This window comes from Pleurodeles waltl, chromosome 7 (assembly GCF_031143425.1).
Source record: "Pleurodeles waltl isolate 20211129_DDA chromosome 7, aPleWal1.hap1.20221129, whole genome shotgun sequence".
Lineage (NCBI taxonomy): Eukaryota > Metazoa > Chordata > Amphibia > Caudata > Salamandridae > Pleurodeles > Pleurodeles waltl.
In genome coordinates, this window is record NC_090446.1 from 762,073,251 (window position 1) to 762,090,813 (window position 17,563).

At 47.4% G+C, this 17,563-nt stretch overlaps 1 protein-coding gene across 2 annotated transcripts in view; it reads left to right on the plus strand.

The window, feature by feature from the left end:
• The first annotated feature begins 207 nt into the window (after positions 1 to 207).
• Positions 208 to 17,563, plus strand: part of PITX1 (paired like homeodomain 1) — a 93,220-nt gene continuing 75,864 nt past the window's right edge. The window contains exons 1-2 of one of the 2 annotated variants that reach the window (XM_069199239.1): positions 208 to 475; positions 7,510 to 7,564. In XM_069199239.1, the coding sequence (XP_069055340.1) occupies positions 7,519 to 7,564 (46 nt within the window). In that variant the 5' untranslated portion in view covers positions 208 to 475; positions 7,510 to 7,518. Of the gene's footprint in view, positions 476 to 2,064; positions 2,430 to 7,509; positions 7,565 to 17,563 lie in introns of those variants that run through there. The other variant, XM_069199240.1, reaches the window with a different exon arrangement.

Consider the following 17,563-nt stretch of genomic DNA (forward strand, 5'->3'; position numbering starts at 1 on the left):
TGTGAGCTGTAAATGTGTGGTCCTGCATCAAATAAGCATGCAGGTGTGTCGGGGTCAGCCCCTCCCCCTGCACACATAAAATACCTGCCTTTTCACTGAGACACAAAACACTTCGCAGGGGTGAGAGGGCAGCTCGATGTGTGTATGTGTGTGCGATTAGTCACTGCCGAGTTCACTGTTTGCAGAGGGAGGGCTGGAGAAGCGCAGAGCGGGCCTGGGTGCAAGACAGGTTAGTTCAGTCTGCACAGGCCGCCCTCACACAAACACACGGCTCCGCTCTCTCTCTCTGGGGCACCCTGGGATTCCAGTGACGTCAGCACGAGCCGAGGACTCTCCCGGAGAGAAGCTCCTGGAGCCAGAGATCTGCCGCAGCTCACACAGCAGGACAGAAGCTGTGCGGGACCTGCGCCGACTTCAGGACAGGATCTGAGGATATTGGAGGTGGACACGCCGTAAGCTGCCCAGCACCTCAGAGGTAAGCTGTCAGCTGCCTCCTGGCCATGGGTGAGGGCAGAACGTTTACGACCCGACACTTACTGAGCACTGCTGCCGAGATCCCAGGACAGACATTTACAACACAGACCTTGGAAGCTCATTGGTTTAATGTATCCGCCGCTGCGCACCCTAGAGCGATACTAACCGAGCAATGCTGGCAGAGCGCAACCACTGGAACAGTAATCGTCCAATTCAGACCCGGATAACTCAGTAGGTTAATGCGTCTGCTGCGTAAGTTTAAAATCAGAAGCACACGAAGCCTGAACATTCGGAGGGTGCTCGGCATTTCTTCCTTCCTGGTGAGACGAGAAAAGCCACTACGTTTAGCAAAGTAGCGCCGAGCTCTGCAGCGCAACGAAGCATGTTAACATATTTGACTCCTGGTGGATCCGTTGAGCGCGCTAACATCCTGCCAGAAGCCACTCCAAAGCTATAGCGAAGTTTAAGAAAGTTGGCTGTTTGGGCTCTTGCATTATTTCTTCATTTTTCTTGAGCACGGATCCCCGAGTCTTTATGAAGCACAACTCCCTCCATGTCATGAGGCTGTGCAGCTCACCGAATGGCCCCTCTGACCCTAATGGGACAGCGCGGCCTGAAAAAGTAAACAACCCAACCGCTCTCCCTGGGTCTAGACCCCTCCCCACGATTCCCAACACTCGCACTGAATGCCGAGTCACCGAGAAGGCTTTGTATGTTTTTTTTCCTTATACAGTGCAGCAGGAATGTTTGTCTTCAAATTGTTTGTGAGTACTCCCAGCTTTGCCAGCAGGAGTGTAGCTTCCATTAGTGCAGCAGGTGCAGTGGCACCGGGGCATGAGCCGCAGCGAGCAGTGGGAGGCAGGAGTATGACTGGAGCTCAATCCCTCACCCACGGGCCGGGGGAGACAGACACAGGAGCACCCGCCCTCCTCGGGGTAGAGAAGCCTCGCCTCATGCTCCCTGCTCGCTCCCTTAGTTGCAGCGCGGCTGGCCGGCTTCCTTCCCCGCCGCCCCCCGGGCCTTCTCGACTCTTTGAGGGGCAGCTGGCCACGTTCAGTCCCCTCTCACTGACAGCCACACACGCGCCCCCCGACCCCGCAGCCACGTTTATTAATGATGATAGCGCCTCTCAGACGAGCTGTTTAACCTCCCGTGTGGAGTTTACACAAACCCGGCACCAGCTGCGGCTCGTCACCCCCATGAACATGTGGGTCCCGGGGTGCGGGGCCTACCGTGACCATGGCAACTGGGGAAGATGGGCCTTGTGGGACTTAGATTTGGTGAAGTTCATCCGATTACTAATAGGCGCATTTAAAGTTTTGCGCCTCCCGACCTCGTTGGCTGTGTCAATGGTATCGCAGCCCTCGGGCGAGCTGCCTTTAAGTGCCCTATGTGCCAAACCTCGAGCTGTCTCGCCTTCTTTCCCCGCACTCTAGGGCCAGCTTCGTTTAATGACGTGCCCGCCTTCTAAACGTGTGTCCGTCTCATGGGAGGTGACTGGGTGCCAAACTCTGGGGTTAATAAACAAGAACTAAGCAAAGACTTTACGGCCATCTGCCCTTAAATGTCAGCCTATGTCACTTCCTGGCCTCGAGTTATCCATCGAGTGGTCGCAGCTTTTCTCCCCCGGCACAGGGCCCTGGCTTCCGGTGCAGAGGGGGCTCCGGGCAGGGCTGCTGGTACCTGCGAGGCCGCCCCAGACAGACAGCCCCCTCCTCTGGGAGCCGCCCGGCCTTCCCCTTGAAGCCCCCGTCCTTGACATCTTTATACCTTGTGTAAATTCTTTGGGGTCCCTGCACTTCGTCAGGGCTGACAAATATGCTGGAGCGTACCCGGCCGAGGGGAGGGGCCTGTTTGCTCTTCTCCGAGTTGGTGGCTGGTCCCCGATTCAATGTGGGTTTACAAGCGAGTGTGTGTGCAGGACCAAGAGGTGTGCCTGCCTCGGCCTGTGCTCAGTAGGTACGAGGGACCGGTGCCCCGTAGGAGCTGTCCATGTAGGGAACTGCTCTGTGTGTGTGTGCATGTATCATATACACGGTCAGCTGCAGACTGTGCGTGTATTAAATATTGAGATGAGGCTGTTGTACTGTGTCTATATATCCTAGAAGAAACAGTCGTACTCTGTCTACATATCTTACATATAAGAAAAAAATCATGGTGTGTGTGTTTGTATAATATTTTATATATATACGGACGAACTGTACTACGCGCGTGAATATATGTATATATACACACAGCTGTACCGTGTGTGCATATGGTAATATAGCATAAATAAGCAGCTGCACTGAGAGTGCGACTCCGCCGTGTGATTATTAGCAGCCTGGGGGGTTTGTATGTGTCTGTGTACACCATGTAGAAGAAGCAGCGTGTGTTTATGGAGCGGAAGGGCTGTGTGCACGTATTATGCACGAGCCACTATACCACGTGTTATAATAATATCTGTACAAAAGGAAGCTGCAGTGTGTGTGTGTCTACATGTGTATCACATGAGTTGTATGTAGTCTGCAAGTGTGTGAATATATGTAAATTATATATGAGTGAACTTTACCTGTGTATAATAGTTACATGAGGCAGCTGTACTGCGCATAAAATATATATCATGCTATACATCAACACACACACATATATGATACAGCTCTACTATTCGTGTACTTGTTCATAATTCATACAAAGTTCAGCTGTAATATATATTACATGTAAGAAACTACTGTGGTGTGCGTGTATATATTGTAAACTACGGTGCTCTGTACTGGGTGTTTATCATATGCAAGTCGCAGCTGTGCTTCATGTATACGTAATGCGAGAGCCTGCGAACCTGTGCGTATGTAACATGAAAGGGCACTGCTCCACTCTGCATGTATCACGTGTTAGCGGCTGCTGGAATGTGTGCATATTATATATCATTTTAAAGATACGAGGCTGCTTTGCTATGAGTGTTTTAAATCCATGCGGGGCTTCTGTGATATGTGCTCCCGATAGAAAAGACCTGCTACATCTTGAATTTATTAAACATAAAGGGCAGCGCCACCGCGTATTTATTCTGCTGCTTGCGAATAAAAGCGCTTGTGTGCTGTGTGTAATATTGTCAAGGATCTGCTTTAGGGTGTGCACGTTAAGAGGGGATATTCTGCCTACGACTATCAGTTTCTGTCTCCGTGTACTCACATATCTGCTCTGCTGTGTGTGACACGAGTAGATGTAGTCACGAGACGTCCGTGCAGCGTGTAGATTACACGGCATGCTTCACAGTCTCTGTAGTGCACACGTGCTGGCCGCCGTGCTGTACTCGTGCAGTTTGCAGAATAGGACGTCTGCGCTTTGTCTTCGTTACACTTGTGATGTGTGCACTATATGTACGGAACTATGTGTAGTTTGTTTAGAGGAGGGCGATTGTACTAAACCAGCTCACACATATAAGTCATGTACTTAGTGTGCGTGCAGATTACTTAATGGTCCCCCTGAGCTGTGCTATATGTTATTGTAATAGACTAGCTATTCTGCGTGCGGGGTTTACATATTAAATGCTCTTGTGGTTGTGCGATGCGCGATATTAACGGTAGTGCTGTACCGTGTGCGATACTGACGTAGTGCTGTACCGTGTGCGATATTACCGGTAGTGCTGTACCGTGTGCGATATTGACGGTAGTGCTGCACTGTGTGCAGATTCTATATAAAAGGGTGATTGTACGGGGCCATATTAATGGTTCTCTTGCACTATGTGCAGAGTCCATATAAAATGGCGGTAGTGCCGTGTGCGATATTACGGTAGTTGTTGTACCGTGTGCGATATTACGGTAGTGGTTGTACCGTGTGCGATATTACGGTAGTGGTAGTGCTGCACTGGGTGCAGACTCTATATAACACGGTGGCTGTACCGCGTACGATATTAATGGTCCTGCTGCTCTATGTGAAAAATATATATAAAATGGCTGTGTGGTTGCTGTACTCTGTGTGTGTGGGATAGATAGGTAGATAGATAGATAGATAGATAGATAGATAGATAGATAGATAGATAGATAGATAGATAGATAGATGTAAATCGGTGGAGATAGGATACATAGCATGTCATCATTTAACGTGGTCCCAATCCATGCGCTTTGGTGGCATCACAGACCACAAGGCCATAGGCCCAGTGTTTTGAAAATATCGCCAGAAACAAGAGATGGTGGGATAGGTCGTTATTAAACAAACTACCCATTATGTATGTTTTATTTGCATTTTTGGTTTTTTTTTAAAGTGTGATGTTTTCACAGGATAATTTACTGAAAACAGTAAGTGAAATACAGTAATTTACTGTTTGGTTGTCTGTATTAAAACAAAAGAAAGTATACCATGGACGTCATTTAGGGGTCGCCAGGGATCTCAACAGCGACCCCTAGCTTGCCCCTTGAGACCCCTGGCACTGCCTTTGCAACCCCTGGCCTCAGAGGTGACAAAATCAGTTCCAGGACACCGGGCCAGCTCGTCATTATAGATGTTGTTTGGAGCTCCACTCGCTTTGTTTTCTCTCAGTTTTTTTTATTACATTAGTAGTGAATAATGAAGCATTTTTCACTATTGGTGTAATAGGAAATGGAGTACAATTAGCTAGAATATGATGTTCCTGGACAGTAGAGGTAAGTAAAAATGCTTTTAAATGTATGTTGTGTGCATGTTTGCGAGTGAGTGTGTGTTTATGTGAGAGAGAGTGTGTGTATGCGTGTTTGAATGAAGTTGAAGGTCAAAGAGCGTGTGATGTCACATCGCTACCCCTGGCATTTTGGTGAACTGGCGTTCATGAGAATACCGTTTTGAATATAGATTTTTTGGGGGGGAAAACACCGTTTGTTTTGCTACAAAAATGCATTCTGTGCCTGGAAGGGAGTGGTTGTTCGGGCTGTTTTCTGCTATTTGCTGCTACTAATATCTGCTAATAATGTACACTAACTGGAATTACAATGTTCACGTTATGTTTACCTTTCCTGAATATTATGTTGAATTAACAACGAGCAGTGGTAAACTTTGCAGAGTGATGTTGGACTACCAGTATCACAATAAAACCTGCTTTTTAGGTGAATTGTAAAATGTCCACATTACTTAGGGACCCATGAAATGCTTTCCATATACAACTGATTTCGGTGAAATATGGACACGTGTTTGTGTCAGATATGGATTGCGTTCTGCACGGAGTGCAGGGTATGGACTGAATGCTGTAATATTCTGTTTATTACATAGAAAGCGGGTCCTGCACGTGCACAAAGACGACCCTGGTTACAATTGGGAGGGGCTTACTAAAGGGGAAGGCAGCTGTGCCGTCTTTAAGGGGGCTGCTGTATGGCGGATAATGCGTGGGGTGGGGGTTCGGATGGTATTGTGAGGGCTGCGGAGCCGCGACCCTGACTTTGAAAATACCACCCTGTGCACAAAATGACAGCTCTGACAAGGAGCTAGCTGCGAGTTCCCGCTGAACTGTAATACAGTCGGCTTTTAAAAGGAACCCGATCCGTTTTACGGGGGTTAATCTTCCGCTGCGGCCCCACCCGGGGTTTATTAGCCGCGGCTACGCCAATATAGGCCGTGAATTTACACGAAAAGGGCCGACAGTGGATTAAGATCTCAGAGTCAGTCGGAAATAAAGCCATCCCCAGAAGCCGGCGCACTTCACGGGGAGGGAGGGCGGCCTTTGGCGCTGTATATTGCAGTCTTCGATCTCGGAGACAGACCGACGGTTCTGTTTACTGGGTACGAAGCCCATGTGGTTTTACACAGACTTTCATGTTTACAAGGTCGGACGAAGTGACACACTCTTTAGAGGCGGTCGTGGGCACATACAAGACCCTACAGCAGTGGTCTCCAAACTTTTTAATGCCGCGCCCCCCAGTTGCAAAATAAAAATCATTGCCCCCCTCAAATTTTTCACAATTATTTTATAAAGATGGCAATGTTTAAATATGTCTAGACCTATTTCAACATTGCAGTTAAGTACTGTTACCTATTTAAAAATGCAATAACATGCCTCTGCTTAAAAAAAAAAAAAGGACTGTGATCTGTGTACTGCTTCTTTTGGCCAAGGTCTGGCATCCCTCCTGGGATCCCTCCTGGGCTCGCCCCCACCTCCCCCCACCCAGTTTGAAGACCTCTGCCCTACGGCCTTACGAATATGACTAGCCGGGCTTCTGTCAATGTAGCCATTTGCTGCCCTGCCGGGTCCTGTGCACGTCTGTGTGTCCCTGTGTGATATTGTGTGACCTTGTGTGCTCCGGAAAAGGCCCGTGTGGGCTATAAATCCCCGTGTATCCGTGAGCAGCCTAGGCTAGCCTCGATTAACCTCAAGCAATCAAATGTTCCCGGGCCTATGCAGTCCGGTGTGGTCATGGGTAGTGCTGTGCAGTCCTGCGCTGCTCCGTGCCCTGCTGTTTAGGCCTACCCTGGTCTTGACAACCACTAAAGCCCTGTGCAGCCTCGAGATAGAGTGCAGCACAGTGTAACTCTTCGCAGTCTCTGGGCATCCCAAAGCAGTCTTTTAAAGGCTTGTTGAGTCCCCATGAAGCCAAGTGAAATGCGTCCTCCCTTCGCAGCCAGTTATACCCCCTGAAAGCCTGTACTCCCCCCGCAGCAATGAAAAAGCATGTATTCTTGCAACGCATGTTTCACGAACGGAACAACGAGGTGAGGTTCAGTCAAACATCACCTGGTTGGTCTATTCGCGAAACTGTGCGGTGCGCGAACCGACGCAGAGGTGCCTTTTTGCAGTCGAAAAACTGGCTCAGAGGGACATTGCCCTACACGAACATGCGTGTGATGGGAGCGAATTCCTTAAAAGAGCACACTTTCCCCACTATTTGAACTCTCAAACCTCCAATATCTCATCCACCATCCCTCACACGCACGCAACTTCTCCACACAGAGGACACATTCGAAGGCGGCAAAATCGTTGCCTCTCAATTCGCGTAGTAGTCGAGACCTGTGCATGATACTACAGTGTTGTTGTGACGGAAGGAAGGTATGTGGTAAAAAGTGACATGTTTAATGCCGCCTCTCTCGTATTCTTTACAGGGCTTTGAGATGGAGCTGGGCTTGTCCAAGAGCGTGCCGTCCTACGTGGATTTAGGTAAGACAAACGCCCGTCACACCCGCACTTAATCCCACACAAATGTGCTACTTTTTGTTCAGGATCAAAAGGCAGCAAGCGACGCGCAGCTCAGCCGCAGGGGCGTTTAAATGAAGCAAGTGAAGAGTATATATATATTTTCTGTTTTAAATGATATAGATGGATAATTTTTTTTTTTTAAATGATAGACCTCCAAAACAGTGACTGTATATGTTGTGTTAAGAACATTAATTACGCAGTTAGCGCTTGTAAAACCACGAAAAAAGCATGAGTAGTCTTGGACAATGACAGGCAGATGCACCCGGACGAGATATGTTCGCTACTCTGCAATAAATGTAGAGAAGTACAAATACCAGTGTATTTCTTCTCGTGGCGCCTTGTGGCGTGTGCCTTATACCGTGTGCATCACAGCCACAGCGCCGTGGAGAGTGCAGCAGGAAGTGCGCAGCGACTCCCTGCAATGTGCGTGCTGTGCTTTCAGCTAGAGTTGTCACATTGTGTGATCTGTGTTTTCAACTAGAGTCCAAATGTTTGAGCTGTGCATTCAGCTAGAATGGTCACAGTGTGTGAGCTATGCTTTCAGCTAGAGTTGTCACATTGCGTGGTCTGTGCTTTGAGCTAGATTTGTCACATTGTGTGGTCTGTGCTTTTAGCTGGAGTTGTCACAATGTGTGCGTGATCTGTGCTTTTAGCTGGAGTTGTCACAATGTGTGCGTGATCTGTGCTTTCAGCTGGAGTTGTCACAATGTGTGCGTGATCTGTGCTTTCAGCTACGGTTGTCACGAAATGTGGTCTGTGCTTTCAGTTAGAGTTGACACAAAGTGTGTGTGATTTGTGCTTTCAGCTACTGTTGTCACGAAATGTGGTCTGTGCTTTCAGCTAGAGTTGTCACATTGTGTGAGTTGTGCTTTCCGCTAGAGTTGTCACATTGTGTGAGCTGTGCTTTCACCTAGAGTTGTCACAACGTGTGAGCTGTGCATTCCCACACTCAGCTCGACCCGGTCTCACACGAAAAGTTTGCACTGTCCGGCAAACGCCAAGTAAACCTTAGAAGTGAATGTGCGTTCCGGACACAGCGCTTAACATGACAAACTGTCTTCTGGGTGAAAAACAGGCCGAGGGAGGAGGACACGAATTAAAATCACAGACGGGAAACAGCCCTTGCCGCCTCCGTGAAAGAGAAAAATCTGAACCCCAATTATGGATCTCGAGATAAAATACACAGGGGCTTGTAAATAGGCCCCATAGAGTCAGTTACAGGGAGCATTAACTGTGGTGCACACTGACGGGGGCGCTGCGTGATCCCGACCCCAGCATTTCCTTCGGGGCTAATATGAGGTGTGTGAGACCGTTTTCCGATGACCGCAGAGTCTACGGCTGCGCGGAGTGTGAGCAGCGCCTAAGTGTCAAGGTGGTGGTTGGAGGGGGGTCGGGGCAGGGTGACCGAGCCCCCGGCTGGCCAAGGGCTGTCTGTGTTGGTGTAAGGACTCCCTCATCAGATCTTCTATGCATGCCCACCTGAGTCGCTGCATCGCACCTGCGCCACCCCAACCGAAGTTTACGTTCTTATGGTTTTTGAATATGTATAGCGCCTTCGCACTATCTTTATGGCCCTGAAGCGCTTTCAGAATCTGGACGCCGACATAACAAGGATGTTTTGTCTGTTCTTCCTTGGGGCCCTCCCTCCAGTTTTAGTGGGAAAAATTCGACCCTATAACGCCTGACGATCACGATGAATTTGCGAATGATCACATACAGTCTAATACACGGCAGTGATTAGAAGAGAGTGCATCACATTAGCAGTGTGGTTTACGTGTGAAGCTTTCGCTCCTATAACATCATCGAGGTCTTCTGGGTACTAGATTGAGCGGAAATGAAAGGAAACCGACAGGTCTATAAGGGGAAAAGAAGCTTGGGGGTCAGCGGTATTTATGAACTGGGCAAATGAACGTGTTTGATATGCTCGTAAATCAAGGTACATCATTTATAACCCAGGCCTGATGTTTTTGCATATCTCACCGTGTCAATTTATATATGCACATCTCCGCCTAAACCTGGGAACTACCCAGAGTTCTGTGCTTCTTTTTTGCATAATTTCTTCAGCAGTCTGAGGGTCTGAAAGGGTAAGGTATATACATACATCTCTCTCTCTCTCTCTCTCTCTCTCTCTCTATATATATATATATATATATATATATATAGAGAGAGAGAGAGAGAGAGAGAGATGTGAAGAATGTAAGTTATTTTTTACCACTGCTTAGTGTCAGGAGAGAGACCATGACTCAAGCAAGAAGAGAAAGATACACATAAATATGAGGTCACTAATTAAATAGTTGACAATGGTTAACTTCTGCACAGGCGATCACATTGAAACCTACCCATGAAATATGGGAAATATTCCACTGGTAACTGCAGACTGTGATTTTGTTTTCGATCACTGCATTTTGATTCCGCATAATAAAAGTGCCCAAGTACATCACTAGAAGTCATTTGCTTGAAATAATTGAAACTATTTCACTGATAGCAGTGAAATATATGTTTTTAGACCACTTCATTTTGATTTTACATATTTGGGTGCTTTTGTGATTAAAATCAAAATGCAGTGGTAAAAAAAGATATATTTCAGGATTAGCAGTGGGCTATTGTTCCACATTGCGCAACAAATGACTACAAAATGGCAGCCTCTGCGGAGCTTAACCTTTGCCCATTGTGTAATTAGTGGAATCTCCATGAAAACTAAAGCAAAGCGGAACCTTCTTCTATTCAATTTGCAATCAGAGGTCATTTCATCTGAAAATTGCAGGAGACGCTGCAGCCATCTCTACGCTTAGCTATTGCTCCTTTTCTCATGTGTTTTTTTAAAGAAAGGAAACACTGTTTTATATGAAACTCGATATTCCTAATTATATGTAATTAAATGCCTTTCGTTTTTTACTGCCTACAATCAGACGACAGACCACTATTTCACTTACTGTTGTCGCTAAAACTTCCCTGCATGAAAATCATTATTTCGTGTTAACTACACCAAAATATAATATAAACGTAATATAAAAATTCAGAATGAATAGTTTGCGTGACAAGTTCTTATAATGCCATACTGCGGTTCTGGTGACATCTAGAAACCACTTATGATGTCAACAGAACTTATCGATGCCAAACTAGGGCAATATTTAATCGTTCCCTCTTTGTATAGCCTTTCTGGCGGGCTTTGGGGGTGTATGTAGAGTAGGCTGGCAGTTGCTTTTGATTGGCTAAAAACACGTTCTGCCTGTAGAGGGGCGCAGGGAAAAATGCGCCTGTGTTCAAGAATGTGATGCAAATATGTACACCCGCGCCTGGTATTTGTTTTCTGCCTGCTTGGTGCGTAGTTTTATGGCATGACCCGGGGCTGAAGGGGCTAGAGGCAAAGGAAGCGACCTCTGCCCAGGACGCTACAATTCTGGAGCATTTCCCTCAGGTGGACGGTGGTAGCCCCCGCTCTTGGGGATGAGGAGAGGGGGGTGCCACAGTGACAGCGCTACGTCACTTCCTGGATGCACGGGCTCCGTAGAAGTGCGCTCTCGGAGGGAGTGGGTTTCAACACGGGGTCTACGGCAGCCGGCAGAGCCCTGGGGCCGTGTGTTACTGTCAGGCCTTACTCCCTCGCTCTGATCCAGTCTTTGTTTGTTGCAAACCCTCCAGACTGCAAGCCCCTTGTATGATGAATGTAATATCTCGTTTTACAAACTGGGTTTGGGGACTGGTCCTAGTGGGGCCTGCATTTGGCAGGGAAATAGTCAGTCCCCACCATGTGCCTGACTCAGGGGTAGGGCTAGGGCAGAGGGTGTGCCCCATGTCAGTCGCCCTCTTGGGTATGCCTGGGAAGGGAGGAGGCCCCCGCTTGACTGGCTTCGGGGTAAGGTTGGGGGAAAGCTGGATCCCTCTGGGCTACGGCTGGGCAGAGTCTCTCGCCTCGTGCTTTGAGGTGGGGTTGAGGCTGGTTCTAATGCGGGGCTATCGGAGAGTGCGCCCAGTTATGTGACGGACTGAAGTGAAACGGAGGCAGGGTCGTTCACTTCATCGGACAGCGTCTCGGGCAGGAGTGGGCAGAGTCTGTACGCCATGGAAGGTTGTGACACACCCTAGCCTGCTAGGCCTCCTCAGACGCAGGCCGCTTGTGGCATGGGCCAGGCTTCCTAGAGGCCTGTTCCTAACAAGGCCTGTACAAGGCCTTTCCAAAAAGGGCCCTACCTCCAATCAGATGCGTTTTTACTGGCAGCGCACCTCCAAAGTGCGTCTGAACTTTCTACCGGTTAGTGGGGGATAGGAGGGGACTATGGAGGGGTGGGGGGTCGCTGTGCGGTAGGTCGTCCCAGCCTCTTCTTTCACTAGACTGGGATTTCAGGTTAAAAGCTATCCACTTCACTAAGAGGCTTAGGCCTGGAATGTCACGTGGATGAGCGCTGGGCCCTGGAGGCACCTTCGCAGGCTTAATTCTTAAAGCAAATTGCCTGTTTTCTCCTGAAAGGAGTGCGCAAAATGGCAACTGTCAACCCGCACAAACATGGCTCTAGAAAGTGGTAATGCAAGGCCGGGCTGGCTGCTGCGTAATCTTCCACAATCCGAGGTGACGGCAACAAGATGGAGGGAGCCTGGGAGGGGCGTGGCTAGGGGAGGGGTGGGGGCTAGCTGCGCATTTAGCAGCAGACCCCCCTGGCTTCCAAGACTCTGTCCTCAGCAGCGGTCGGAAAGTTCACCTCAGGTGGCCATAAACAAACACGACAACTCCGAGCAAAGAGACGTGCATTAGAAGTGTGTCCAGATACAGAGGGCGTGTGTGTGCGTGAGAGGGTGCCCTTATGTCCGGTTGTCTGTGTCTTTTGAATATGACATTGCGCTAATATTGGTTGCAAATGTACATTAATTTGTACTGCTATGTTACATAGTATTGTAATACGCTGTATTTTGTTGTGCCGCCTTAGGTTAGTTTGTGTTTTGTTCTTTTATAATGTGTTGTGCGATGTTGGTGATAATTAATGTATGCCATATAGCCGAATTCATGAAAATTCTGCAATCTTACAGCTAGCAGTTATCAACAACTGGCCTGCTAATGACGCTGACACCTCTTTACCCCTGAAATACCGAAATCAAGAGAAGTCAGTGTTTTTTAATGATCATAATCCTCTAAAATGAAATGAAAAACAAAAAGAAAGCGAGCATGAAAGAGTGGATTTCTGCGCCCTTGCCTGCGCGACGGGTAAATTACAGAGGTCATTTGACCAGCCCTTCAGACAGGCCTGTGTTATGACACTCAAAATTGTCTATTTCCAACCTCTAGACTGAACGGTTTAAAAGTGCTTCCAAGTCCTTTCCGGCAATTATCTCCGCGGAGACCTGGTCTGTGCCGGGGAAGGGGCTTGCTTCGGGGTAGGGGAGAGCAAAGTGCGGTCTGAGCCCCGGCGGCCTCTGCTGTTGCGATGCACTGCTCACTGACGGTGCAGCCGCACCCGCCTACACCCAGCTGCACCCTCATACAATCAGCTGCACCTTTCTGCACCCACCCACACCCACTAACAATCAGCTGCGCCGGCCTGCACCCACCTACACTCAGCTGCACCAACGTGACCCAGCAGCACCCAGCTACACCCTCATACAATCAGCTGCACCTTTCTGCACCCAGCTGCACCCTCATACAATCAGCTGCACCGGCCTGCACCCACCCACACCCACTAACACTCAGCTGCACCCACCCGCACTCAGCTACACCCTCCTACAATCAGCTGCACCTTTCTGCACCCAGCTGCACCCTCATACAATCAGCTGCACCGGCCTGCACCCACCCACACCCACTAACACTCAGCTGCACCCACCCGCACTCAGCTACACCCTCCTACAATCAGCTGCACCTTTCTGCACCCAGCTACACCCTCCTACAATCAGCTGCACCTTTCTCCGTTGAACTCACCGACACCCATCTACACGCACCTACACTTAGTTGCACCCACTGACAGTTGCAACCACCTACACTCAGCTACAGTACAGGCACCTACACTCAGCTCTGCATTCTTGCGGCTTTGCCTCTCTCTTCAGCACCCCGCCCCCCCATCCCCTCCCATTTTTTTCTTTAACTCTGCATCAGCTCTGTTTTTATTTAGTAATTTTCATTTATGTAGTTCTGATTTTGTATAATCCAGCGAAGCCCCACAACGTTAAACCCTCTGAAACCCAAGCACATCAGGCCGCACCGCCGGTTTCCGTTTATTTTCATGGCTCCAGATTACTTGTGTGATCGATGCACACATACATTGCATTTATATCACTCTGTTGCAGTCCAGTCAAACAAAAGCCAATGTGGCTCGTGGGTCTGTTCAAAAGTGAAAGGGCATCAGATCCATAGCAGTACAATCAGCTCATCCACACGTGTATTTCTGCCGCTCTCTGCCATTGGCAGACCCGCACGAACATGAGAAAAGTATCGTCAAATCCGGGTCTGCCTGACTCACCCTCCTCGGTGTTCAGGGGACCACATTTCACAAAGGTGCTAGAAATACTTCGGGGCAATTATTTGTCTTTTTTCCCTATCAAGTCGTATATTCGAAATTCCACCTAGAAGACGTTGATTGGCTGAATGGCATGTGGCATTTTGGTTACAAATAAACGGATACATGTCAGCTCTAATCAGAGAACGCGTCAGTTTTACTTTACTGAGTAAAAGTGACCAGAAAGAGTTGATGCCCTCAAAGGCAACTCTAACCCTCAAAATCTCCAGGTTGTGATATTTTATTAGAGGCCCTCAATATAAAAACTTGCTGAGAGGGCCAGGGTTTTAAGTGGGACGGACAAATGGGGCGCGTCCCTGAAAGGGGCGTGGCCTAAAAAGGAAAATGTCAATCCTTTTTAAGAGGTGTGACTTGGGTAATTAAGGACCTGACTTAAAACATGTAAACTAAGATCACAGTTACTATTGCCAAAGGCGGCTATTGCTCTGTTTGCTCTGCAGCGAGGCCAAGGATTGGATGAGCAGGTGCTCTGAACTTTCTGACCAACTGCAACCGACGGACACACTCCGAAACACACATTATCTTCAACCTCAAGGCAAAGCTTGCTAGTTATGCCGCATCTTGTACACCCACCCACACAGTGAACGCACGCAGGCGCCTAGAGGTGACTCACTTGCCAAACCACTGTATCCGAATTATATGATGCAGAAAAAAACCTATAGAAAAACAGTATTCTGGAAGAAGCAAACGCTCTTAGATAATGCAAGATTAAGTAAAACAAGTGAAATGCAAACAGACTCAGCATCACTGACACAGATCACCTTAACTGTTTGTACAGTTATTGTCCAGAAATCCAGCTGCTGTCCATAATGGAGCAGTACTTTGCCTGTAGAGTTAAGAGGGCACGCAAAGGGCCCGCCACGGTCCCGTTTGAGTGTCATTTTTAATCACTATGGACCTCAGTTCCGGAGGAGCCCGCCCCACTTAAAGCCCTGAGGCCGGTGCAGTGCGCAGGCTCGCAGAGTCCCCTCTTCAGTGTTTATGATCATGGCCTGCCTTTTGAAAGGGGCCCTGAATACGTGTGCTCTGTACTTACCGTTTTTTATCACCCTCTCAGTTAGTCTAATAACTAAGTGCATTGAAAACACATTCTGGAATGATATTGGATGCCCTTTGACCTCATTACGGCACCGACGTGTGCCAGTGGTTAATCAAAGTTCCTATCGCCTTCCTGGCTTCCATCCACCTCCCTTTCAGATGTGAAAATGATAAATAAGGTAATTAAGAAAGAAGTGCGGAGGAGCCCAAGAATGAAAAAAACGCCCCCAAAGGAAAAAAAGAAATGTAGAATTCAGTTGGCAACAATTAAACAAGTTTGAAGAATACTAAAAAGAAATGCTTTTAAGTCGTCAACCCTAACCCGTACTGTAGCCATAAACCTCAACCTATCTTTAGTCTACCCTAAAATTAACCCCGGACCAACCTTTAATGTTCCCTCTAACGCCGATAAAGCCAAGAGCCCAGCATCAACAGCAGGACCGACTCACAAAATACACCTACAAGTCCTCAGAATGCTCCCTATCGGCTTCTTCCTCTCATTTCATATCCATCACCATTATGGCATTTGAAAAAAATCCCAACGCATAGATCCCGTAAAAGAAATGTGCAAGTGCGTACTCCTAGCACTAACTATCCCCGCAGGCTTTCTGCTGTGGGATACCTGCCTGTTTGCGGCCATTTCTAATGTGCAAGTGCAGCACAAAGTGCTTAGAAGCCAGACAAGTGTTTGTGAGCGCTATACAGACTCTGATATAACGATACAATATTTAGTTTTTCCCCGCACAGAAAATCTTTTTCCTCTTTGAAAAACCTCTTCTTCCAAAGTCTTGTAAATAGGGGGCTCTTGGGAAAATGTCATAGCCCAATAGAATACTTTCTTGATTCATTTTTAATTCAGTTGCGTGGTTGTAAACATCGTAAAATCCAAGTGAAATGCTAGCGAAGACCCACAGACTTGCCACTAACTCTATTTAACCATTAATTCCAAATTCACAGTTTGGGTTAAGACCACCATACTGGCAAATGTCCATCCATTTTAAGGGCATTTTGGGTTTATAAAGCCTTCTTAACCTGTTATTGTTAATCCGTAGGCGGAGTTTGTGAACATGAAAGGATTTACTTGTGTAGGTAAGTGCCACTTGTGAATCACGCCACGTGTAAACCTGTCTTTCACCCCAACTTCGAGCATTTGTCTCACCTCAGTTATAACCGTAGCCCACCCCAGCTCCCAATCCAGGTACATTTTATTCACTAAACAAATACAGCGTTAGTTAAACGTTCACCAACAGCGAAGTGATAACACAATTTTGTAGTTCTACATTTTCATAGATTTCCTCATTCAGAATTTCTGTTTTATCTCGGTATTTTCTTTAACCAAAAAAGCATTACAGGACCTCGGAGCAGCCACGCACTTTTTAGCGAAAAGCGTTGTTACAGCAGGCAGCGGAGTTTAGCAAAAACAGTAATTTTAAATATGATTGATTTTTGCATTTTTTATGGTGATTTGCTTTGTGACTCACAAAAAAACACACTACATTTGAAAGTGTATCCAAATTGTATGTTCAGCTAGAAATAAACCGTGGAGCAAGGGTCAGCACGCCTCTCGTCCAGTCCAACAGATAGGCTCGGGTGAGCCCAGCACTGAGGTTTGAGGGGGCATGGCGCCCCTGGCACAAGGGGCACAGCCCTGTCACTGCGGGTGTTTCAGCAGTGACAGAGTGGCTGCTAATGCTTTATTTATCTCCCGTGCCTCTCGGATTTGCCAGGAGTATCCTGCTTTGTCCTTCCCACTGATTGACTCCTACATTTGCGTGAAAATTGTATTATTTTTGTAAATTTATTTCATAGTGCCTTTGGTGATTACCATTTGTCAGGTTGTTTTCTGGGTAAGGGAAGACAGAGTTAGAATCTTTTTACGCTGATTTTCAAAGTGACTGTTTTATTAGTCGATAAAAAGGTTATAAAACTCATACACGTATAAATATACACCTTAAAATTAACATCCTTAATGCGAGTTGGAATACATAATATTTCCGAGCAGAATTAGATACACATTGGTTTTGGGCGTGTAAACCCCTAGAGATAATGCAAAGCAGAATTCTAAAGCAAGGGCAGAAGTGAGCCTACCAGTAAAAAAAACAAGTGGCCCACAAGTAATATAAATCATTAATTAAAAAAAGTAAATAACACCAGTAAACATGGCATACACATCACAAAATTGCGAAAATCCTTACCACATTCCAGTCATGTTGGCCACAATATCCCTAACTGCTTCCCAACGTAAACACCTGCCCTAACTTCAATCTGATAGTCATACCTGAAGTACAGCTCACTAAAACGAGTCTCCAGTGGGGTAAAAATAGCGCCTGGCTAATTAATCCCGAGAGCGCTACGTGTTCCTCGTAGCCTTACAGCAATTACCCCATCTCAGAGGCATCATGCACTTGATGCCCCATTGAAA